The sequence below is a fragment of the Microtus ochrogaster genome, chromosome 5, assembly GCF_000317375.1.
Source record: "Microtus ochrogaster isolate Prairie Vole_2 chromosome 5, MicOch1.0, whole genome shotgun sequence".
Lineage (NCBI taxonomy): Eukaryota > Metazoa > Chordata > Mammalia > Rodentia > Cricetidae > Microtus > Microtus ochrogaster.
The window spans coordinates 31,370,163-31,396,107 of record NC_022012.1 but is presented as its reverse complement, the minus strand read 5'-3'; the positions used below and the strand labels follow the sequence as shown (position 1 = coordinate 31,396,107).

Genomic DNA, 25,945 nt, shown 5'->3' with positions numbered 1-25,945 from the left:
AGAGATCTCAGTGAGATCTAGGAGCAGAGGGCTCACAGATCCATTGTCAGCAGTCTGCTCCCCACATACACACATGCAAATAGACCCTTGATAATGCATAATGCAGTTCTTAATCTGTTTGCCCATTCAAATTGCATCTTTACGTGCACAATTAAAAACAAATTATTAATGGAAAAATACATTTTTGCTCTTCTGTACTGACATACTTAGTATACACAAAACACTACAGCTGGCCCAGGAACCCCATATGAAAACAAAGGATCCAATGGCAATATACAAATTATTCTGTACTACTTTCTGCTCACAGCAACTTCATAAGAAAGATCTGTCACTCCCTGCTTTAAAGAATGGAGCACTAAGAAAATACAATACAGAATCTTGAGTCAAGCCCACTAAGCTTCTTAAACTTGAGGTACATTACTAACAGCACCCAACTCTGTCTCCAGGTTGCCTTCACTAAACATAGTGTCAAAACCATTTTAAAGACGTGATTTCATGCATATAAATATAAGGCCTAGTAAACTTTTCTGTGGAAACTTGGCTTTGTTGTTGCTGATCTGGGTGTATATTTATATTAAATATATATTTAAGGATGACTGATTACACAGCCATGAAACAAATCTCTGAATTTAGGGAAATTTGAACTACAATGTTAAGTCGGGGTTTGCTCCAAAATAATGACGGAAATGGTCTTGGGGAAGTTGGCAAACCTTTATAGGAGCAGAAGTCCATCTTCTTCTAGATAAGCACACCTGAAATCACAGCACACAGGCTGGGCAGTTTTTGAGGCCATATATATCACCAGTGAGAACCTGCTCACCCTCGGCTTAACAGTGATAATGACAATGCTTCATCAGTCAAACACACAGAATTGTCCACATCTCAGAGTGAGTCTGAGGATTCCAATTGCATTCTGAAAAAGAAAGGGAAAGGCAATTCATTAAAACAAAATTAAAATAAGCCCATAAGGCAGGCTGCTTGGATCCAAGTGCAAAGAAGACGTTGGAGGTTCTCTGGAAGCTCTGGGGGAATTTTGTCTGTTGCTTCAGAGACAGTTACCATGACAACTTCATTTCTAAATGAATCTTAGACAGGCTTCTCTAAAACCATGTTACCTAATGACTTGTTCCAGTGCAAGCAGTAAGCAAAAAACAACTATGTTGACATTTTCTTTTCTTTTCTTTTTATTTTTTCAGTATCTCCAGCTTCCAAAGCTTGAGTGTCAGGAAACTGACTTTCTTCTTTTATTAATTTTTGGTTTAAACTGGATATTATTTCAACATTGTAGAACATAAGATGTTTTGCATGCAATATATATCAGGTCTTAGGCCTCTGGAGGACCACAGATGGCAAGTAGAGTTCAGAGCCACGTACTGAACAGTATAAGGTTCCAGTTTGCATAAGAAGAAGTGCAAGCTACATACAACCTTCACCCCTACATTCTAGCATCTTTAGTACAGGAAGTTACATCCTACCAAAGAAGAAATGTAAACACCAGCCCAACCCAAACTATTTGCTCTATGATGAAGTCCTGTCTACAAGGTATGCTAGTGCAATGGTGGCACAAAGCTTACGGGAATAAACAACCAAGATCTGACTTGACTTAAGGCCACTCCATGAGATGGAGCTCTTACCCAGAACTCCTTGGATAATCAAGGACCTGAGACTAGATAGCCCAGTGGCCTAGAGGAAAAACAAATACTACCATTCCAAAATGAAAAAGGGAAGCAATAGAGGGACTCCTAGTAGCATTCTGCTATGTGCATAGATCAGTGCCTTGATCAGTCATCATCAGAGAAGTTCCCTCCTACAGCAGTCAGGAACAAACACAGAGATGTACACAGCCAGATATTTTGCAGAGAGTGAGAGACCTTGGGACACTCAGCCCTAAGTGGGATGTCTCCATAAAATCCCTCCCCTCAGTGTTCAGGGAACTCTGACAAAGAGGGGGCAGAAAGAGCGTAAGAGCCAGAGAGAATAGGGAACACTGAGAAAAGAGGGCCCTCTAAATTAACAGCATGGGTGCACATATAAACTCATAGAGACTAAGGCAACATGCATAGGTGCCACGCCAGCCCAGCTTGGATGCCGACACGGTGTGGGGGAGAACAGCCTTTATTTTCCCCAAGCTTAAGACTTTTATATCTTTAGGCAGATGGCCCTAGCCATGCTGAGCAACCAGAACCTAAGGTCAAGGTCAGGAAATCATGCACAGAAGAATACTTCTGCAAAACACCACACACCAGAAAGAACACAAACATCCTTGTCAAATACAGGGGACAGGAAGTTCAGCTGTCTGTCATGGGAAATGAGGGCGGCCAAGCCATCTATCTGGGTACAGCCAGATCACAACACATAGGACCTGGACAGATCTGCCCCAGCCAGTGTCTAGAGCTGAAAGAAGGAATGAACACGCACCCTATCCCCAAGCCAGATGTCTCCAATTGATAACTACTTGCAAATGAAAATTTAGTTTTCTCCAAGGGAGTCTCACTGAGGAAAGACACCACTCTAAGGATGAGCTGCATGCCCAGCAATAAATGATCAAGAGACAATGAACCCAACAGCATCATTGGATGTTCTGTCTTGTAATGTCATCTCAGGGCTTTTCCGTTTTTATTTTTTTTCATTTATATATTTTCTTTTTATTTTTTTAGCTTTTAGGTCCTTTACATAAATACAATGTGTAGGGCCTATGAGATCAGCCCCTACCCAGGATCCCAAAGGTGAAATGATTCTCAGGAGTGAAAGGATTTTTTACAGTAACTTCACACAGACAGGCTGATGCTCTTCATTTCAAGTGTTCTTTATTGCTCTGTTTCTACTCTAATAATCCTGTCCACTTTTAACTTCTCCATGCTTCTTCTATTCTAAAAGCTCTTCTGCTATAGGATTCTTGAAGCGATAAGGAGCTGAGCCACTCACCAACACAAGGGTCCAAGTACATAAGAGCAAAACCTTGATGAGATGGGATGGGGGTTGCACAGTGCCCAATGAAAATTTTGAGACACAGATCCATTGCTAGTAGACTGGCAAGTGGAGAATGGGCATGCGCTTTCTTAGTAACCCTGGTAGATATCTGTAACTCTGACCTTGTGTAAGCTGTAAAGTTTTGTGGGGGGGGGGGGTGTACAAAAAATCTTTAGTCTAGTTGAACTTGTTCTGAGGTGAAAATGAGCTAATTATGTGTAGCTAGCAAGGCAGGCTTTTAGGTGTCTGTAGTCATCATGGGACAATAGAACTAGTTATGATGTCCCATTATATACTCTATGTATCAAAACTATATACTAAATGAAAAGTCATCTATTTGACCATCCATGGATATGCATGCCCTTAAGACTGAGATGCAATCATAAGATTACATGTGATATTGTATGAAAATCATGGTAATAGGGAGATTCATAGCTGTTATTGCACAAGTGAAATTACAGGAGCAACGGTTTTCAGAGTAAGCTATAATTGTGTCATGGCCTTGTGATAAATGCTCCTGACAATTATGGCTTACAGTTTCATATTGTTATGGGATTCCTGAGCACGTGAATGAGTGGGTCTCTGCATCTATATCTGTTTCTGATGCCTGTTCTTGGGCTCTTTTCCTTCTGTTTGTTTGTTTTATCCTATTTCAATGTGTCAGTTTTATTGTATTGTATTATTATATTATACCATACTCTATTATATACCCTTAGAAGCCTGTTTTCTAATGAGAGAAGCCAAGGAGATAGATCCTGATGGGAGGGAAGGGAAGGCGGAACTGGGAGTAAAGAGAGGCAAAAGTATAATTAGGGTATGTTATGTGAGTAAAAGAAATTGCTCTCATAAAAGAGAAACAAAGAAGATGAAATAGCACAAACCTGATCAGAAAGAAGAGATAGTACCAGATAGGACTTCACTATCATGGCTAGTGATATCATGGCCTCAGAGAGCTTCTGGGAAAATAACTAGAATTAATCTGTTCACACTTAAAGTGAGACTTCCTGTCTCAAGTACTCTAATCCAGACAATCGCTCACAGACATGCCATACGCCTGTCTACCAAGTGATCTTAAATACGTTTGCAGTATTAATCACGACATAGAGCAAACAAAATTAGATTTTTGGCTACAGAATAAAGCCCTACCTCAAAAAACAAAAATAATAAATAAATAAGCAAGATGTTGTGTGAACATATGTTTCCTCTAGGGTAACTATCCAGGTGTGTAATTTCTGGGTCATGGGACAAAGTGTTAATTTCATAAAACATTGCCAAACTGTTTCTTCAAAAAGATACCAAGAGGAAAAATAAAAATAAAGTATGCTTTCAGAGTTAGACCTCAAAAAATAATCAGAGAAGACAGAAGCAGCTTCAGCGACGTGGGAGGGCTTTTGGAGGGAGAATTGCATACTGTTACATCATTAACAGGATACTTATTCCATCTACCTTTTCATCACATTTTCAGATATGCCGTATTTATTGAAGTTACAGATTTCTAAGGGGTGTTTCTTGTGTACATGATTGACAGGGCCCTCTAGATTAACTCATGTGAGGAGACAACAGCATGTCATTGAAATCATGTAGTCCTGGGGTATTTAGATTGGCTTGACTCCACCAAGGGACTGAGGTAGAACTCAGATACCATCCTTATGACCAATTATCACATAATAGTATATGTAAAAGAATTAAAAAAAATTTTTTCAAATACTATTAAGTCTATAAAATATCCATGCTTAATCAGGAGAAAACAGGCTTTCCATATTGGGCTTCCGCAAATTCCTGCTGCCTCCATGTCCCCATTTTCACGTAGTATTTTAAATCTAAATGGGGGAAGAGGTGATAATGATGCTTCCTCCCTCCTTCCCATGATATTTCAAATTCAAAGGAGTGAAACTGTGGTATTTTCCCGTGCTTCAAAGTAGTAAGTTACCAAGGAAATGGGAGGTAGAATCCAAAGTTAACCTGAGGGAGAGAGTGCACCCTCAATAAAGCCCAAACTTGCAAAATCCCTGAGTAAGCACCTATCATGTGTTCTATGATTTCAGTAATACCTCCATATGGAAAACACTCACAACGGTGGATTAAGTTCAAGGACTTTCACTTATGCCCTTTCATAAGTAACCAAATTTTGTCTGGAAATTTCTAAAAGTCCATCTATTAGTCGTTCTAGAACATGGATACAAAGAAGAACACAACATTCCCCCTTAAAGCAGATTTCTCATTGGTACTCCCTTTATTATTGGGCTATAATCAATGTGAGTTATTATACTTATTAACCCAGGAAAATTGTTACTAGCTCCTTCCGTATCCCAATTAAGTATTTAGAAAATGAGTTTTGAAATCATATTTCTCAGTACAAATCTGGCTTTTCTGCTCGCCAACTGTGTGATATTGGAAAATTTGTTTAACCTTTCTATAAATTCCTAATTTTGATGTGAAAATGAAAAAATAACCAAAATGCAGAGGACATTTTAGTAAATAAATGAAGCAGAATCAACCCCGAGCTTCTCGGTGCTTCCAAGCCTGAAGGCAGTGAAGGTGGGTCACAGCGCCCCCACTCTGGTCAGGCACCATTATGGTAAGAGAGGAAGTAGAACGGTTCCTGTACTGGGGAGAGAAGCAGATCTGAAGAGATGGGGGTGATGAGGAATGGGTTGGCATGGATGACCTGCTTGCCACCTGGGGCCATTCCCAGGCCTGGGCTGCTGCCAAGGACCATGTCTTGGTCCTTAGCCCTGATGCGGCAATGGCGGGTCTGTGTTGAGCAGACCCTGCTGCCAGGGGCACAGGTGAGCTGGTCCTGTGTATGTGAGAGAATGAGAGCCTCCCTCGCTCTCTCCCTCATGTGCCATGCAGTGATATAGTTGAGGGAAATATGCCTCCCACCCCTTGTCATCTGCGGAGGGCAGAAGAGTTGGCCTCAGGGGCATAGAACAGAAAAACTGGCTCTGCCCTTCATCAACTGCAGCAATCAGGAGAGCGAACCCCGCACCTCCCCTGGGCACAACAGTAAAGCTGTTGTGATGTGAGTGTGGGTGCGCTGGACCCAAGGATGTGAGAAGAGGAGACGCGGCCATGCTCCTCGGTGCCCGATGCACTGCGTGAACTAGCTGAGGAGGGGCTGGAGTGTTCACCTGGATGGTGAAGATGAAGGCAAGCTGGCTGGCGCGACTGACCAACTCAGCTAACACCCAGACCCAGAACCAGCGCTAGGAATTAGCCCAACACAACATCCACTTCATCTATGAACTGCTGGAGTATATGAAGGGGCCAGACCTGCAGATTCAAAGCGAAAGGATCTCCAAGACAAAGAATAACACAGGTTATCCAAGAGGAGTCCCAGCAAGGGCTCAGTATTGATAGGGTAGCAGAAACCAGTGACCTCAAACTAGACAAACAATACATTGCAACAAATACTTGCAAGTATCTCTGAACTCTGCTGGGGCACTTTTAACCTTTCATAATTGTCTTATAATTTACATATATACACATGTATCTGTGTGTTTATACATGTATATATATATGATTAATTTATTGTGTAAAGTATATTGTGTGATCAAGGAATTAATATTAGTCGTTGAAATTGAAGTGAAAGGACTAGGGAGATGCCTCAGTGGATCAAGGGTTGCTATGCCAACATGAAGACTGCCATGGCTACCTTTAATTGTCAACTTGACTCAAACTGGGAAGTGATTATTGTAGCATGATTAATAAAAACTCAGAGACAGAAATTGGGATCCAATCCAAAGGTCAGGAAAGCAAAACAGTCAGCCACTGGCTCTTACCTCTATTTCAGTCCAAAATGATGATCCTGCCTCCAGAAATCTCAGAATGAGACGGAGACTGAGTTGTCACCTCCTGTTTTAAAATCCTCCCTAGGTTTTGGATTAAGGACGTGCACCACTACCCCCTGGTTTCTATGGCAAGTTAGTGTGGCTACTGGGATTAAAGGTGTGTGTGTGTGTGTGTGTGTGTGTGTGTGTGTGTGTGTGTGTGTGTGTCATTGTGACTTCTGGGATTAAAGGTGTGTGTCATTGCTGCCTGGTCTGTTAGGCTGGCCAGGGTAGCTGTTTTACTTTTCTGATCTTCAGGCAAGCTTTATTTATTAAAATACAAATGAAATGCCACTACAGAGTATTTATGAAGGTTTATCTGCATGGAGTTGGCCTGTGGGCATGTCTGTGGGATATTATCTTAACTGAGTTAAATGGTGTGGGGAAGACCCAGGCCACTGCGGGTGGTACCATTCCCTAAGCAAGTAGTCCTGTTAAGAGTGGAGAAATGAAACAACTCGTGCAAGCAAGCGAGTACTCATTTCCCTCTGCTCTTGATTCCCCACAATAAAGAACTCTAACCTTGAATTGTAAGTTAAAATATATCCTTTCTCAACTAAATAGCTTTATTCCTTTTATGGTAATTATGCTTTCTATTTTATTTTTAAAATTTATATTAATATTCATAGTATTAGATTTTATTGTGACATTTTCTTTTTATTATTTCTTTTGGTTTGGGGAATTATAATTATATCATTTCTCCCTTCCCTTTGTACAAACCCTTCCATATATATTTACTTGTTCTTTTTCAAATTGATTTTAAATGCTTGCTTTTTTTTCATAATTATTGTTGCTTTTTGACAGGGTAATTTATCACTGTTACAGAAAGGAAACGAGAACAAGGCCCTGAAATGTGCAGCACATAGATAAAATGGCACGACAGAGCAGGAAGAAGTGGATCCCACAGTGTACTGACCACCGGTCTAGCAAAGTGTGAGCTTCCAGATTCAGTGAAAACCCAGTCTCAAAAGAACAAAATGGAGAGCAATAGGGGAAAACAGAGACACCAGCCTCTGGCCTGTACATGTGAAGGCTGAGAAAAAGAGATCACATGGTCACATCTGAACAAAGGCAATCAAGGTGACAAACCACTTCTAGGGAGAGCATTAGAGTACCCAGAATAATCAATGGCCAGAATAGTACCCAGAATAATCAATGGCCAGAATAGTACCCAGAATAATCAATGGCCAGAATAGTACCCAGAATAATCAACGGCCTAGGACCGAATTGTTCAAAACTGTCAACAAATAAATAGCAAAGAAAGAAATCAACCAGAAGAAAAACTTTAAAGCAAGTCCTGCAGCTGAAAACAAAATGCTTGAAGTAAATAAATCTGAAATTAAACCCAAACAATATTCTACATTTAAGGGAATGAATCTGTCAGTTTACCAAATCAAGACCTGCCCCTCTGGTTTAAAAAGGATCATAATTTGCAGTTGCTTGCGCACATTAAATATATATACCCCAGTGAATGTTCACTTAGCAATTGCTGACTGTGTTTATAAAACGTTAGGGACAAGGTGGTGAGAATTTCCAGAGCGGGGGATAAATTATGTTACTAACAACTTAAGGGGCGAACTGAAAACAAACGACCTTGAGCTAACTCATTCTCTTGCTCTTATCTCCCCATATAGGCTTCACTTCACTTACTTTAATTCAGTTTGAAGCTGAGTATTTCATGATTTTATTTAAGTCCTAATTAGATCAAAATTTTATTCACAATAAGTTCTAAGTCTTGTAGCTTTGTTGTACTTCCATTGATAATCATTGGTACATTCAAAAACTCATTAACTATAATGGAATTTCATGTAAATATTGTATATATAGATATACTTATATCACAAGACTATAAGTCTTGGGATCCTTTCTTACTCTCTGAAAAAAAGCATCAGAGTTTTTATAAGCAACCATATTGTTCTCACTTTAATATTTTTTTAAAAAAAGCAATATTGGCTACAGAGCTAGATTGACTGAAATTTCTGCCTGTCAAAGTAAAGGCAAACCTTTCCCTTTCTCAGTCAGCTCAATGTCCAGTCAGCTAAGTAGCAGAAGCCCCTGCAAAGAAACTAGGGAGCTGCCAGGCACAAGACCCTTCAAAGCTGAGTTCGTTTTTGAAGGATGTGGGTTCGAGAAGGGTGTTAGTACAAGAGAGTTGTAGTAATTAATACAAAAATGCTGTAAAATCTATTTTTATTAAGGAACATAAAAGACACAAAAGGCATTATCACTGAGCTACAAAGTATCTCATGGGTAGGTTTGCTCAAAACAATCCCCAAAACCACAAGTGTAATTTCCTAAAAGGACGATATATCGGTTAATGAGTAGAAGCAGGGAAATTATCCTAAGCATAACAGAGACATTTTAATTAATTGACAAATTAAATTAACCCTTTTATAAATACAAAGAAACTACACAATTTAAAGAAAACAATGAAGCAAAACTCTCTAATCAGGTACAAACTCCTGTGTAATCCTCTCTGTGAGACACATGAGACTGTCTACAGGGACAGAAACCCACACTCAGTGATGAGCTCCAATATTTTTGAAATATTGAGGAATTCTATTCTGGCTCCTGCCTTAATTACTTTCCTGTTCCTGTGATAAAATCTTCTGGAAAAAAATTTAAAAGGAAGGGTTGATCCTGGTTCACACTTAGAGGAAAAGCCCATCTTGGTGCTGAAGGAAGTCCAAGGCACAGGAGAATGAAGCAGCCATGCCATCACACCCACAGTCAGGAAGCAGGAAGTTATCGTGGTGCTCAGCTCACTTTCTCCATTGTAGACAGGCTAAATCCTCAACAATGAAATGGACCTTCTCACTTCAGTTAACCTACTCACAGCAGTCTCTCAGACACTCTCTAGATGACACCTCACAGAAGGATACAGATGTGGTCTCCTAATCATTTTAAGATGATGATTAACAGTAACCATGACAGTACCTCAAAAATAGGTGGGAGCTCCCAAACCCTCCCCAACCATAATGGAATGTTGACAGGCCAGAGCTTGTGCACATGTTGTGCAAATAACCACGGTTGCTGTGGCTTCATGACTGTGGCAGCTGTGCCATGTCCAGGAGATGGGGTTTTACAGCTCTCCTCCCATCTTCCAACTCGTACATTCTTTCCCCTCCCTCTTCAGTGTTCACTAAGCTTAAGAGGAAGAGTTATAACGTCCTGCACAAGGTAGGACATTCAACAATTATTTACTCTCAGCATGTTGATCAGTTGTAATTTTCTTCTAGAACAAGAAGCTTTGCTGGGGGACTTTGTTTTTATCCAGGTGACTGACAGGCCCATTTGGGTTGACCTTTGATGAATGAGAGACAGTATGTATGTCTTTATACATTGTCAGAAAGCATCATTTTACATATCAGTATTATAAGGCTTATGGCTCCTGGGACTAGCTTGAGGGACTTATCTATTCAAAATATTACATCTTCTACCAAGGTCAGAAATACAACTCAACTTTTATGCTTCAGATCAGTTATGTTGAGTTTCAGGAATTTATGTTTGCATTTCTTTTTTTAATATTTATTTATTATGTATACAATATTCTGTCTGTGTGTATGTCTGCAGGCCAGAAGAGGGCACCAAACCTCATTCCAGATGGTTGTGAGCCACCATGTGGTTGCCGAGAGTTGAACTCAGGACCTTTGGAAAAGCAGGCAATGCTCTTAACCACTGAGCCATCTCTCCAGCCCCATGTTTGTATTTCTTATCCTTAGTTACTCATAGTTGCAAATGGATACTTAAATATATCTTATAGATATATAATTGAAATTCAAGAAAATGAACATAATTCATGTGACCAGTTCAGTAATTTTAACAAATTATGAATCCACGCAATTAAGGTGTGCTGTTTCACTTTTCTGAAAGGTTCGATATTTGGGGCGAGAGAGGTGGTTCAGAGGTTAAGAGCACTGACTGCTCTCCTGGAGGACTCTGGTTCACTTCCCAGCACCCACATGGCAGCTCACAACTGTCTGTAACTCCAGTTTGAGAATATCTGACACCTTCACATAGACATACATGCAAGCAAAATACCTTGGACATAAAACATATAAAGAACTCATTTTAAAAATGCTTTTAAATGTTCTGTACTGTAATAAGTTACCCCTTGCCTGTTGTGTGACACTATTTCAAGGGATACATGAGAAAATGTCTACTCATTCCAGATTAGGGAACCAATGGCAGAGCAAAATCAGAATACTAACAAATCCAACTTGGTGAACCAATGAGTTTATTGATGTTCCTTACAGGAGTAGGGGTAAGGAATTAATTACAGTAGCAGGAATGACTCATATACAGCTTCATCAGCAAAACCCATCCCAGCATGAGCGATTCATGAAAGCTGGGAATCTGGGGCTCACTGCACAATTCTCAGATTGACAGATTGGTGTCTCTTCCATGCAGCACATTTGGTCTGAGCCTCTTCCAAGCAGCTTAGCTGGTCCTTGCTGGTTTCCTAGTCTAACTCTTTCTGCCAGGTTTGGGCCTATTCTAGGCAGTTCAGGTTGTCAGAGAATGTCTGTCCAGGATGCTCACTGCTTATAAGCATATGAGGAGGGGACCAGAAAACTAGGTTGATTTCAGGGATTTCCTGAAGCAACTGAGTTCTTAACTTCCTGAACTAAGAACTGAAGAAAAGTTCTTAACTTCTATGAAGCTCTTTAGAGAGTTTCCTTGCAGGATGGAATATTTTTCCTCCTCTTAGAACATCTTGTGCCTGATGGAACTTCCCTCCAAGGAAGAACGCTTTTATGGAAGAGGAAGCTGCTAAACCCTACCTTACACTTCAGCCCTAAGCAATTACTGGATAGATAAGTTTTTCCTATTTTTAAAACTATGAAATAGGTTAGCCACTTTTTATTGATTTTTATTGAGCTCTACATTGCAGGGAAGGGAGCAAAGAAAAACGTTAGCCACTTTAATGGAAAGTTTTTTTCCCTCACCATAAAGATTTGAGGTTTGTTCTTGCTGAGATTCTTTCCTGTGTGTATCTGTCCCCAGTTGTTGTTAAATAGTATTCTCTTGCATGAATATGTTGAAATTAACATGTTAATTTACCACTTTGGGAAGATTTGGATTGCTTGCAATTGAAGGCTAAAATAAATAAAGCGGCTATAAATGTCCATAAATAAGTTTCTATGGATATATGCTTCCAACTGTGTTTTTGTCAATACTTAGAAGTGGATTTTCTGTATTAAATAGAACATCTAATTTTAATTTTAAGAAAATCATTTCCAGTGTTTTCTAAAGTGGTTCTGCCATTTTGCATTTTTATCACCCATAAATGTGCTCATGTGCTGATTAGTACTTGGTATTGTCAGTATCTTTAATGTATCTAGTTCTATTGAATGTCTAAAAGCATGGTGATTTTACCTGCATTTTCCCTTATCATTTATAACATTACAGTATTCTTCACATTCATATCCTTTTACCTGATCACACATTGTTTATTGGGCAATTATGTTTTCTAAATAATGAGTCTGGACATATACAGACACAGCAGGCATCACTGACAGTTTCTTTCCTTCTTTCTTTACTTGCCTTTATGTTTTGTCCAAAACCCATACCACACAAATATAAATAAGCAGGTACAGCTACTGTTTTAGATTCTAACTCAGCAAACTCACAACCTCTACCAAGAAAATGTGGGCCATATCAAGGTTTCTGCCTTTCCTGACTGGAGCTGGCTCACCACACTCCCCAGGGATGGTTCAATAATGCCCCACCACCTCTTCCTATGACCACAACAGGGAGATAAGCATCACTTCTCCCTCCTGGCTCCTGAAGATGAAATGGGAGGTAAAAACCTCTTCCTCAAGACTTCCACCCTGCAATATCATTCCAGAGCATTGTACAAAATCCAGGTGTCAGCTTCCATAGGTATTAGCAATACTAGGAAGGGTACTTCATTGTCTAATTACAGGTGTCTGTGGACAAGGCTATGAGCGACAGGTAGGAAGGCTAAGTTTGAACATTTGGCTAACCTGAGGCAAACAGCCAACTGATGCCCCATTGGTGTGGCAGGTGCCAATGAGAAAACAGGAGCACAGAGGATTGCTGAGGAAATGAGGAGCCTGCATATTCAGTTGAGTAAGAGAACTTCAGAGTCCCCTACTCCTCTATTTTAGCTCAGGGTGGCCTCAAAGCCATTGTCCTGACTCTACATCTGTCTTCCCAGTATTTATGTTAAGTAGCCTGCTTTCGTCAACTCCTATAGGAACTTGTTGATCACCGTAGTCATGATGAATCTGGAGTAGAAACACAGCACCTCAAAATTGCTTGTTAAAAGAAATAACGTCCATCTCACTGGGCAAGCAAGAGAGTAGCAAGCGCATCAGAACCATTCATCTATAAAACCCCTGTCTCTTTATGCTGAGGAAAGCTGTCACAGGAAAGGGATTGGACCAAGAGGCCAGATCTATCCAAGGGTCTATTTTACCTGGGTTCTGATATTTAAATGAATTTTTTCCTGTTTTTTTTCCCGTTACCTAACATAAGGAAATAGCTCAAGAAAGCCTGAGACAGAAGAAATTGGTTCTCTTTATTATAGTAAAAGAACCAAACATACATTTTTTATTCATTGCTTTAAAATTCATATTTATAGTCATCTAGCAATAGTGCTCAAGGGAAAAGAAGTCTTCCCACCGTGACACCAAAAAAATGCTAAATAAAAAGATCAAAAGTAAAAGCATTCAACCACTAATAGGTTTAGCTTGTCCTAAAAATTCAATGCAAATAAATTGTCTCTTCTAATAAGCAGACATTTGATGCTGCCTTGATCAATAAAAGCATCCCCCAAATGATTCACTGAGCCCTTAAACCACCAGAACCTTGTGTGGTTATCCCAAATAACAGATTTCTCCATCAATACTCAACTACCTAAATTCACCCTCCCCCCAAAAAACAAGAACTCTAAATTTGTTGGGCGCTGGTGGTGCACGCCTTTAATCCCAGCACTCAGGAGGCAGAGACATCTCTGTGAGTTTGAGGCCAGCCTGGTCTACAAGAGCTAGTTCCAGGACAGGCTCCAAAACTAGAGAGAAACCCTGTTTCAAAAAAAAAATCTAAATTCTACTCATTTGTCTTACTAGATAATTTCACACTTACTATCTTTAAAAACACAAAGCCTCTGGAAGTCCCAATACAGAGAATTATGGTACAGAGTTCCACACATGGCCTCAGTCCTACCTCAGTAAGAACCACATAATACAGTAGTATTTTCCCTTTTCTCTTGGACAAGAAAGACTTAATGAAGTTTTCTTTTCATGTCTTCTTTAACAATAATACTAAAATTGGAAAATGTTTTTGAAGAGTTGTGTTATTATGGATTGAATCAGATTTTAATGTGTGGCTAAAGTTGTAAGAGGGAAATCAGAAATAATGATAATGTTTTAAGAAAACACAGCATAAAAATATATATGCTGTTACTCAGGGGATAAAAACTATCAGTTTCCACTAATGTGCTCAAATCTAGTTGGTTGGATTCTGTTTACTTTATATTTTTTATTATTGTTAATAACAGAATAAATTAAATTCCTTCTGAAACGTTTTCAACAATAAGAAGTCTACAGAAATATAAAATATGCATAAAATTAAAAATCTGGAAAGATTTTAAACAGAGCAAAGGTCAAGAAGAATAGAGCTATGTTAAACTCTTCTTCAGTAAAGACTTGAAACTCTATCTCTGGAATACTGAAGCTCACTGGTAGAGCAAGTGTCCAGTATACATGAAGACCTAAGCTCATTACCTAGTGCCATAAATGTCTTGTGCAAGAAAATAAATTTAATCAAACCTTGAACCCCCCATGGGAACATTGCATCTTCTTATCAAAGCACTGTTCTTTCCATATGAATACTACTCATTGACCATTCTTATCACTGCACCTCATGATACAATTCCTCAAAAAATTATTCTCTTGCTCAAGGTTTTCCTCAAAGCAACTTTAACATCTTTATTTCTCAAGCTATAGATCAGAGGGTTCAACATTGGTACTACAATGGTATAGAACAAGGAAGATACTTTTCCTTGGTCAAGGGACAATATGGAAGGTGGCTGAAGGTACATGAAAGCCCCAGAACCAAAGAAAAGACAAACCACAATCATGTGGGAGCTGCGGTGCTGAAGGCCTTGGACCTGCCCTCTGTGGAATGCATGCGAAGAATGCTAGAGAGGATGAGGGCATAAGAAATGAAGATGGTTGAAGGCATAAGTCACAAACAATGCCACAGCAGTTTGGAATTATGCTTAATAGGGTAATATTTATTTAAAGGGGAAAAAACTTACAGATCACCGTCAGCCCTCTGTGCAACCAGGAAGGGAGTCTAGTCGCCGGCCGAGCAGGAAGTGAAGAGAGAGAGAGAAAAGGAAGTGGCCACTTTTTTAAAGGGAGAGAGACCACGCCCCAATGGGCTGGTATCTCAGCGGCTATAGGCTGGAGGAGCGGAAGGACCTCACACAACAGATGGTGACAATGGGCACGCCAATATCAAAGCTCACAAAAATAAAGACTACTAGCTCATTCACATAGATGCTGGTGCAAGAGTGTTCCAGAAGGGGAAGATGTCACACATGTAGTGGTTGACAAGATTGTCAGCACAGAAGGTCAGTCTTGCCATGGATATTGTGTGGGCCATGGCTCCAACAAAGCCCATTAAATATACACCAAGCAAAAGGAGGAAACATACCTTTGGAGACAAGGTAACCATATACATCAGGGGATGACAGATGGCAACATAACGGTCATATGCCATGGCTGACAGAATGAAGGACTCAGAGATTACAAAGAAACAGAAGAAAAAAAGCTGGGTCATACACCCTGAGTGAGAGATAATGTTCTTATTTGAAATAAAACTCATCAACATTTTCGGGGAGATGGTGGATGAGTAACAGGAATCTATTAAGGAAAGATTGAAGAGAAAGAAGTACATGGGGGTGTGCAAGTGAGAATTCAGCCCAATCAGGGTGATCAAACCCAGGTTACCCAACACAGTGACCAAATAAAAACCAGGAACAAAAAGAAGAGAGGCATGAGGAATCCTGGCTGCTCTGTCAGGCCTGCAAGGATGAACTCTGTCACAGAGGAATTCTTGGCAGTCATTCTTCTCAGGAGCAAGACCTTCATGACAAAGAGGACCAGTGGAGAAAAAGGAACATCATCACCATCCTCACAAACCTAAGTACCCTTCAGGAAAATGGAATCCAAAGGAGAAGCGAACTCCAGTAGGAAGGTTTAAGCTATTTAAAATGGGTAGTCGTGGACTACCAAGCGACTCCTGAGCACAGTAAAGAGCTCCACTTATGCTCCATATGAGGGCAAGCATTAGGGATATCTTTTAGACTCACAAGTCGGTCATTTACCATGTCCTCCATTCTCAAGCCTCTACACCAGTCATTGAAATCTGGACCTCTACTCTGCAGTGAATCCAAACAGGCAGAAAACAACCTGGACCTGGGTCAGCACAGTAACAAGGTGAAATACTGTTTCCCACAGTCTCTTAACCCAACTGCACATACATTTAGTAATAATGATCTAGGCTAACACACATTGAGGGGTACTGGGGAAGTCTCTAAGAATATGTAACACCATACAACAATCTATACTCTACAGATGAACCACAGAGTACTCAAAGCCACAAACCCTCCAGGCCATAGAAAGGAAGGGAGCTCTGGCAGTTTCATACAAGCTCATTCCTAACCTGTGTTTCACAGCTGGTCAAGATCACACAGGCATGGACTTCCTTTACTCACAGCAGGGATGGATGTTCTGCCTGCTGTCTCTCCTCACAAGTGTTCTGGGAAAGATAAAGACCTGATGAATAGAAGATAACACCTTAGACCTCTGGACCATCTTCCCAGGCCAAAGCTCAGAATCTTTGGTTTATCTTGTAATCCACTCTGTATTGAAAACCCTGACTTACAATTGTTGTTGATCCAATAGCCTTCCAGCTGCCAAGAGGACAGCTCCTGCTCTGTGAATAACAGAGTAAGAGTGTCATTCTGGTATGCAAATCTTGGAAGCCTGGTTATGAAGACAGAGGCTCCCCCAGGACCTTTTCCTCAGAGTTCCACTCCCCGAGGAAGCAGAAATGTTTGTTTTTCCTGTAGAATTGCGTGATTGTTTTCTAGAAACAATTCTTTCTGACACTTCACAGTTATAATAATGGGGGAGGGAATGATCATGGGTGAAACATATCCAAATCATCAATGTCAGAAAATTGAAGCTTACTATAAATACAATAAAGTAATAGAAACTGATCCAGGGTCCAAAAGTAAAAATATATTCAGTAAATGCAGAGCAGTACAGCCTGGAATTAGAGGTAAGGACTTGAAAATAACCACTCAAATTACATTCTTAGTTTACATAAAAGGGAAAAAAGCTAACAAATAGTACATTCCAACAGAGTATAAGAGGAAACAAAATACCAATGAAAATTTCAAAATTGAAACTTTTTTATAGGAAGATAGGAATTGAGTGAATTTACTTAATATCATACTATGGTAAACTATCAGTGAAATCAAAGACAGAATTAATAGAAATCAGCTATACTAAACTCTATCATTCACAATAGTCACACATACACACACACACACACACACACACACACACACACACACACGAATAAATCTAGGACATCTACTGAAACAAGTCTGAGCCAACAACCTCTGTCTGAACAGGCCTGAGGCAGCAAACTCCACAGGAACAGGTAAAAGTGAGTGACAGCTGAGGGAATATGCTGGAGCCAGAGTCCCAACCTTGAGTCTGGAATCTGCAAGTGAATAGGCCAGAGACAGAGACCTCTGTGGACCTGGCCCAAGACAGGGACCTCTGCCAGAGCAGGCCCAAGGCAGCAACCTCAGCACAAACAGCCCTAAGCAATCAATTTCCATGGTAGCAGACTTAAATGACCCCCTGTATTACAGAGCCACATTGACCAATACACTCATGTCAGTAATGAAGTGTAAGGGTTTTGATCAGGGTTGCTTTATCTGCCAATTAAAAATTAAAGGACAGGAAATCCCTAGTGCAACAGATAGCACAGGAGAAAACTTGAACTTCCATGACAGAATCAACTCTTCAAGAAAGGTGTGTATTGAGGTGAGGAAATATACACACAGCAGGCTCACTGAAGCAGATAAGTCACTCAGGAAGCCAGAGGTCTAGAGTTCTCAAAGTCTTTGAAGAATTTTCTTCCCCTAATTCGGGTTTGGTTGGTTTGAAAAAAAGTTAGGATGGTTGCTTGGCTAGGAACTGTTGTGCAATAGGCCTGAACTCACTGAGCCAGTCCATCAGCAGGCAGCCTATTGTTGGAAGATAAAAGTACAAGGCATTTGAGTTTTTGCTGTTGTTTTGTTTTGTTTAATAATTTCTTTTTATTGAAAATAGATTCTTTTCACATATAATATATCCTGATTGTAATTTCCTCTCCCTCCAATCCTTCTGCTTCCTCCTCACCCTTTTGCCCTCCAGATCCACTTCCTTTCTGTATCTCGTTAGAAAAGAACAGGCTTCTAAGAAAGAACACCCAAAGATTATAAAATAAAATGTAAAAGGATGAAGAAAAAACTTCCATATTAAAGTTGAACACAGCAACCCAACTGGAGGAAAAGTGTACCAAGAGCAGGGAAACAGTCAGAGACCTACTTGTTATCAAAATCAGGATGCCCATAAAAATGCTAAGTTAATAGCTATGATATATACCCAGAGGATCTGGTGTAGCCCTGTGTAGGCTCGGTGCTTCCTGCTACACCAGAAGATCTGGTGTAAACCCATGTAGGCTATATGCTTTGTGGCTTCAGACTGTGAGCTCAGATGAGCCTTGATTAGTTGATTCAGAGGGTCATATTCTTAGTGTGTTCCATCCCCTCTGACTCTTACACTGTTTCTGCCTTCTCTTCCATAGGATTCCCTGAGGTCTGAGGAGGGGGATTTGATGGTGACATCCAATTTAGACTTTCTATCTGCAGAAGGTCTAGCTGTGGATCTCTGCATCCATTTCCATATACTGCTGGAGGAAGTCTCTCTGTCTCTCTGTCTCTCTCTGTCTCTCTCTCTCTATCTCTCTCTCTCTCTCTGATGATCTCTGAAGATGATGACATAAGGTCCTGACCTATAAGTTATAAAAGAATAGCATTAGGAATCATTTTCTTGTTTTGGTTTGGTTTGGTTTCAGTTGGGTTGGGTTTTTTGACCAGTCTTGTATGGTTTTACGCTAGGGCTTTGGGCTATCTAGTCTCTTGTTCTTGATTACCCAAGAAGTGGTAGGTATGGGTTCCTTCTCATGTAGTAGGCTGCTGTAGGAGCCAGCTTATTCATTTCCCAGGAGCCCAGACTCCCAAAATAATCACACAGAAACTGTATTAATTAAATCACTGCTTGACTCATTAGCTCTAGCTTCTTATTGGTTAACTCGTACATCTTAATTTAACCCATTTCTATTAATCTGTGTATCGCCACACGGCTGAGGCTTACCATGTAAAGTTCCATCCAGCGTCTGTCTCTGGTGGGGCTACATGGCTTCTCACTGACTCTACCTTCTTTCTCCCAGCATTCAGTATAGTTTTTCCCACCTAGTTCTACTCTGCCCTACCAACAGGCCAAGGCAGTTTCTTTATTCCTTAACTAATAAAAGCAACACATATACAGAAGGACCTCTCACACCATTTCCTCTTTTCTGTTTTAATAAAAAGGAAGGTTATAACTTTAACACAGTAAAATTAAATATAACAAAACATATCCAGCAAAATTTGCAGTAACAATATTTGTATCTACTTTATCTCTTATCATAACTAAGGAAAACTATAAATTCTTCAACTCTATCAAAAATTCCAGAATTATATAATATTACCTAAGTAAACAGGAAGTGCATTGTAAGCTACAACTAGAACTCTAGAATCAACAGAGAAATCTTGCTTCCTGGACAGTCACCCAAAGTCCTTCTGAACCACTGGGCATCCATCTTCAGCATGCTGGCCCATAGTATCCGAGAAACTTTTCCATGAAGCAGGAAATTCTAAAGAGTGCTTTGCCTATATTGGCAGTTTGTCAGTCACTTGCTTCTGTGTCCTGGAGAATGTCTGGCAGACTCTTTCATGAAACAGGAACCCCAAAGGATGGTCTCATCTTCTTTAGACAACTTCAGCAATCATTTTTCTGTGAGTCCTGCATGTCCAGCTCATACAGCACAACATCAAGCAGTCCAGGCAAGAGCAGTTTCTTGCCCAAATTGCAGTAAACTACATAAGGAATCTTTTCTATGCCCATCTTCCTTTTAAAGTAATTGGTGCTTCCAGGAACAGATGTGTCTCATTGCTATTAAAAGTCCTAAGTTCTTAAAACATTTTAAATACCATATTCTGAAGGTCTCTGAAAGATTTGAAAAGTACCTACGTAACTGAAATAGATCTGTATATGTCTAGAAAATCTAACTAACATGACTACAAGCTGGACTATTATAGATGATTATCTATTAACCTATATTTCTTAATTATACATTTTTAATGAGCTGGACAAACTCAATACCTTAATTAAAATACCATATATATATATATATATATATATATATATATAAATTTACCTTAAATTTGTGTCAATAAACCAAGATCCATACCAATGCAAATCTCTATAGCACATCCCCCATTAAATGTAAAGAAACATTTACAAACAATATAGGACCTACCACACCAGTAGACCTTAAGCCAAATCAGACACTTGCTGGAAACTGTCACAAATTTTTTGCCACCATTACTCTAGCAAGTTTTGCATACAGTATACATTGTAGGTCAAAGGTTTTGTGTCTGGGTTTGTATCTACATTCTGCTACTCTTAAGAGTGCTTTCCTGCACCAAAGAGACTAGACCATGGAGAAGTTGAGCTGGTGCCTACATGTTTAACAAGCTGTGAATGTTCTTGGATGTAGTTGGGCCCCATTGTCATTTTGTATAGTCATTTTGACTTTACATCAGCCTGAGTTGTTTAGGGATTTCCATGGGATTCCGCTTGTCAACAATTCAACTGAATGCAACCCAGACCCCTCCTTGGAAGCCTTGCCTAGTTCCAAGAAATGGTCAGTTGAGACTCTGTATCCCCAATACTAGGAGTCCTCATTAGGATCACCTTCATAGATTCCAGGAAGCTTCCACTGCACTAGGTTTCTATACCATGTCCCAAATGCCCATATCCATCCATCCTTTTTTTTTCCAGCCCCCATTTCCAGCCCTTGCTCAATATCCTCTACAGCATGAGTTATCACCTGTGTTTTTAATCTACCAGTTGTGATTTAATGATTTAAATTATTTTCTTGGTCACTTTCATTTAACTTCCTGCAACTTTTGATGATGAAGTACTAGAAATGATGAGAACAGAAGAGGATAACAATCTCATAAAATCCTCAAGCCAGGGAAGAGAATGTGATCATGCTCTCAGAGGCTCTGATGCCTGGGTAGATGAATTCCATGCCAAGGGGATATATCTTAATATTCTTCCCACTCCCAAACAACTACAAGTTTCCAGCTGTAGCTGCTCACCACTATAACCAGGCCAAGGCTACAGTTGCACAATGTCTGTCTCACTACTGGTGGTATCTCTACATTTATATCAGGAGTCCTCCCCTGATGAATTTATTTTGCACAGCAGACTCTTACTACCTTGAACAACTCCTGCAAGTTGCTTCAGGTGTGAACTTCTTCTTATGGAAATTTTATAATTTGTGTCAGGGTTAGGCAAGAATATCCCCAACAGGCAGAAAAAAAATATAGGCTTAAGAAACCAGCGTTGTGGATGGCCTTAAAAATAATATGTACATTTTATTAATGAACAAGTTCTACAAAGAAAACTAGTATAATTTCGGCATATGTGTAATAACCCTTTGCTGCTTTAAAAAGAAAGCTTTATTCTACACTGGACACAGGGGCACATCTCTCTCCCATGCAAGAATCTTAAGGAGGAAGATCAGGAGTTTAAGCCCAGCCTGTGACAGGAGAGAGGGAATTTCATACACAAAGAAAGAGATAGGAGTGGGCATGGAGACAGACAGACAGACAGATAGACAGACACAGACTTATTCTGGGTTACATATGGGTGGCCTTTACAGAGTGTTGAGCCCAGCTTTAACTAGCCTGTCCTCTTGGGGAACAATTTCCTCCCAGTCCAGGATTCTGATCATGCCACCTAAATGAGGCATCAGACTGTCCTCCACGCAACAGGCGCTGGGTCACTGCCATGTCTTTTCCTTCTGTCTTCATGCTCTTTGTTTTTCTCAGAAACCCAAGCCACACCAACAGCAATAACAGCTACATTTGCTGCTTCAGATTCTAACTCAGCAAATCCACAACCTCTCCAAAGACAAAGTGGGTTATGCAAGAGTTGGGGTTCTGACTCTCCCTCCTGGGTGTGTAGCTAGCTTAGACAATTCCCAGGCATGCTTGATTACTCTCCAACCATCCCTTCCTCCAGCACAGGATAGAGGGAAGCATTGCTTCCTCCCTTCTGACCCATCTAGGTGAATGGAAAGCCACACACTCTTTCTCACTCCTACACACTCCACTGTTTCAGAAATACAAGCACAAATCCTTCTACAAACATCAGTAAGCCTGGAAAGTGTACTTGACTGTCTACAGGTATCCTGATACCTACAGGTCAGCATAGTGAGTTTCAGAACAGACTCCTAAGCTACAGAAAATAACCTGTCTCAAAAAAAAGCAAAATAATAAATTAATTAATTAATTAATTAAAAATAAAGAATTAATAATATTAATAAATAGCCTGTGATTATAAGAAAGGCTCACAGAAACTTAAAAATTGGATGAACGGCGGAGTCTGGCATGTTGAGAAACAAGCTGGGAACTCTGACTGTTGTAGCATTAGAGGAAATTGCTATTTTGCTCAATGCTTTTAGTTACAAAGAAAAATTATAAAGGAAAAAGAAATAACACATAATTATATATTTCTGCATTTTCAATATAGAAGTATACTTTCTCAATTAAGAAAAGAAATAGAAATATTGGAGGAATAAAGGCAGAACAAGGGTAAGGAAGAATAGAGCTCTGTTAAAACCTTGTTCAAATGTAAGATTTGAAATCCCATTAATAGTCTAGTGTAGCACATTTTTGAAAAATTGACAAGCATCCATAAAGTCCTAGGTTCACTCCCTAGTGCCATAAACTTCCTTACTTGTGCAAGAAGAAAAAAAAAAAAAACAACTAGACCTTAAAGCCTAGTTGCAACCTTGTGTCTTCTTATTCAAACACAGATCTTCCCATGTGAATACTGCTCACTGAACAAACACACACCTGCAGCTCATGACACTGCTCCTCTGTTAAGAGAATACTCTGCTGACAAAGGTTTTCCTTAGAGCAACTTTGACATCCTTATTTCTCAAGCTATAGATCAGAGGATTCAGCATTGGTACTACAATGGTATAGAACAAGGAAGACACTTTTCCTTGGTCAAGGGGTAATACGGAAGGTGGTTTGAGGTACGCGAAAGCCCCAGAACCAAAGAAAAGACAAACTACAATCATGTGGGAGCTGCAGGTTCCGAAGGCCTTGGACCTGCCCTCTGTGGAATGCATGCGAAGGATGCTAGAGAGGATGAGGGCATAAGAAATGAATATGCTGACAATGGGCACGCCAATACCAAAAGCCACCACAATGAAGACTACCAGCTCATTTGTGAAGGTGCTGTTGCAGGACAGCTCCAGAAGGGGAAGGATATCACACATGAAGTGATTGACAAGGTTGTCCGCACAGAAGGTCAGATTCAATATGTTTCCTGTATGGGCCATGCCTCCAGAGAAGCCCATGGCATATACACCCAGTAAAAGGAGTACATACACCTGGGGAGACATGGTGACTGTATACATTAGGGGGTTGCAGATGGCAACATAACGGTCATATGCCATGGCTGACAGAATGAAGGACTCCGAGATTACAAAGAAACAGAAGTAAAACAGCTGTGACATACATCCCGAGTGTGAGATGGTGTTCTTCTTTGAGATAAAACTCACCAGCATTTTGGGGATGATGGTGGAGGAGTAACAGGAATCTATTAAGGAAAGATTGAAGAGAAAGAAGTACATGGGGGTGTGCAAGTGAGGGTTCAGCCCTATCAGGGAGATCAAGCCCAGGTTCCCCACCATGGTGACCATGTAGAAAGCCAGGAACAGGAAGAGGAGGGGCATGAGGAGTCCTGGCTGGTCTGTCAGGCCTGCAAGGATGAACTCTGTCACAGAGGAATTCTTGGCAGCCATTCTTCTCAGGAGCAAGGCCTGCATGACAAAGAGAAAAAGGAACATCGTCACCATCCTCACAAAGCCAAGTACCCTTCATGAAAATGGAATCTAAAGAAGTGAACTCTGGTAAGAAGGTTTAAGCTCTTTAAAGTGGGTAGTCGTGAACTACCTAGTAAGTGACTCTAACTTCCAGAGCAGAATAAAGGGCTCCACTTATCCTCCAGGATGACTGCAGGCACTGGGGATATTGTCTGGACTCATAAGTCAGGCCTTTAACAATGCTCTCTTGTCTCCAGCCTCTACACCAGGCACTGAAACCTGGATCTCAACCCTACAATGAATCCTATCAGGCAGAAGACATCCTGGCTGTGGGTTAGCACCATATAGGAACAAGTTGAAATACGGTTTCACAGCGCCTCTTATCTCAACTGCACATAGTTTTAGTAATAATGTTCTAGGCTAACACTCGTTCAGCAGTACTGTGAAACGCTCTAAGAATATGTCACCATACAGCAATCTAGACTATGCAGACTGACACACAGAACTCTCAATCTCACAAACCCTCCAGACCTCAGACAGAAGGGGAGCTCCGGCAGTATCATACAAACTCATTCCTAACCTGTGTTTCACAGCTGGTCAGGATCACACAGGCATGGACTTTCTTTACCCACAGCAGGGATAGATGTTCTGTCTGCTGTCTCTACTCAGAAGTGTTCTGGAGGAGAGATAAAGACCTGGTGACAGAAGACAATGGTTTACAGCTCCGGGCCTTCTCCTTTACAGGGCCAAAGCTCAAAATCTCAACAACAACAACAACAAATTTGTACTCTTCTCTATATTGAAAGCCCTGACTTACAACTGTTGTTTATCCAATAGCCTTCCAGCTTCCAAGAGGACAGCTCCTGCTCTGTGAATAACAGAGTAAGAGTGTCGTTCCAGTTCGCCGATCTCAGTGGCCTGCTTAAGACCGAAGCTCCCTCCCCCAAGACCATTTCCTCAGAGTTCCACTCCCTGAGGGAGCAGAAATGTTTGTTTCTCCTGTAGAATTGAGTGTTTGCTTTCTAGAAACAATTCCTCTGACAGTTCACGATTATAATAATGGGGGAAGGCAGAGTCCTGGGTCCTTTAACATACCCAAATCTTCAATGTCAGAAAGTGGAAGCTTACTATAAATACAGTGAAGTGGTAGGAATTGGTCCAGGGTCCAAAAGTAAAAATATATTCAGTTAATGCAGAGCAGTATAACCTGGGATTAAAGGTAAGAACTTTAAAATAATGACTCAAATTACTTTTTTAGTTTACATAAAAGGGAAAATGAGCTAACAAATAGTACAGTCCAACAGAGTATTAGAGGCAACAAAATACCAATGAAAATGGCAAAACTGAAACTTTTTATGGGAAGTTAGGAAATCAGTGAATTGACTTAATATCAGACCAGGTAAAGTCACACAAAGTATCAATGAAATCAAAGACAGAATTAATAGAAATCATCTATGCTAATTTCAGATGAGAAAACTAATTTTTAAAAAAACCACAGTAACCCAAGTTCTAGGACAATGTTAAACAAATCCAGTATATGTGTACTCACGGTTCCAAAGCATGAACTAAAAGTTAGGTAGAAAAATAATTTTAAGTACTAAATGAAAAGCTTCCATCCAACAAATTTGATGAACCAGAAAACAAGATAAGTTAAAAAAAACTCAAACACACAATAAAAGTGATTATAAAATGTATTTTGTATATTATGTATACCATAGTCAAACAGCTGAAAATTAGATTAATAAAAAGAACTTTGTAACAGGCAGAGACAAGACATTCAGTGATTTCTAAGGAGCTGAAAAGAGATCAACTCATTTTATTACAAAAGAAATGGAAATGAGAAGGCAATTAAATGACATCTTTAAAAC

The 25,945-nt window shown here is 40.1% G+C and overlaps 1 protein-coding gene and 1 pseudogene across 1 annotated transcript; both read right to left on the bottom strand.

The window, feature by feature from the left end:
- Positions 1–14,709: 14,709 nt before the first annotated feature.
- LOC101994162 lies at positions 14,710–15,916 on the bottom strand (annotated as a pseudogene).
- A 7,207-nt stretch (positions 15,917–23,123) lies between these two features.
- On the bottom strand, positions 23,124–24,700 carry LOC101996094 (olfactory receptor 8B12-like). Its single transcript, XM_005347061.2, has 2 exons — positions 24,658–24,700; positions 23,124–24,074 (listed from the first exon to the last, which is right to left on the bottom strand). The coding sequence occupies exon 2, from the start codon at positions 24,054–24,056 to the stop codon at positions 23,124–23,126; it is 933 nt and encodes a 310-aa protein (XP_005347118.1). The 5' UTR covers positions 24,057–24,074; positions 24,658–24,700.
- Positions 24,701–25,945: the final 1,245 nt, after the last annotated feature.

Coding starts and splice junctions, on each gene's coding strand:
- LOC101996094 (XM_005347061.2), bottom strand. CDS start 24,056: ATGGCTGCCAAGAATTCCTCTGTGACAGAGTTCATCCTTGCAGGCCTG.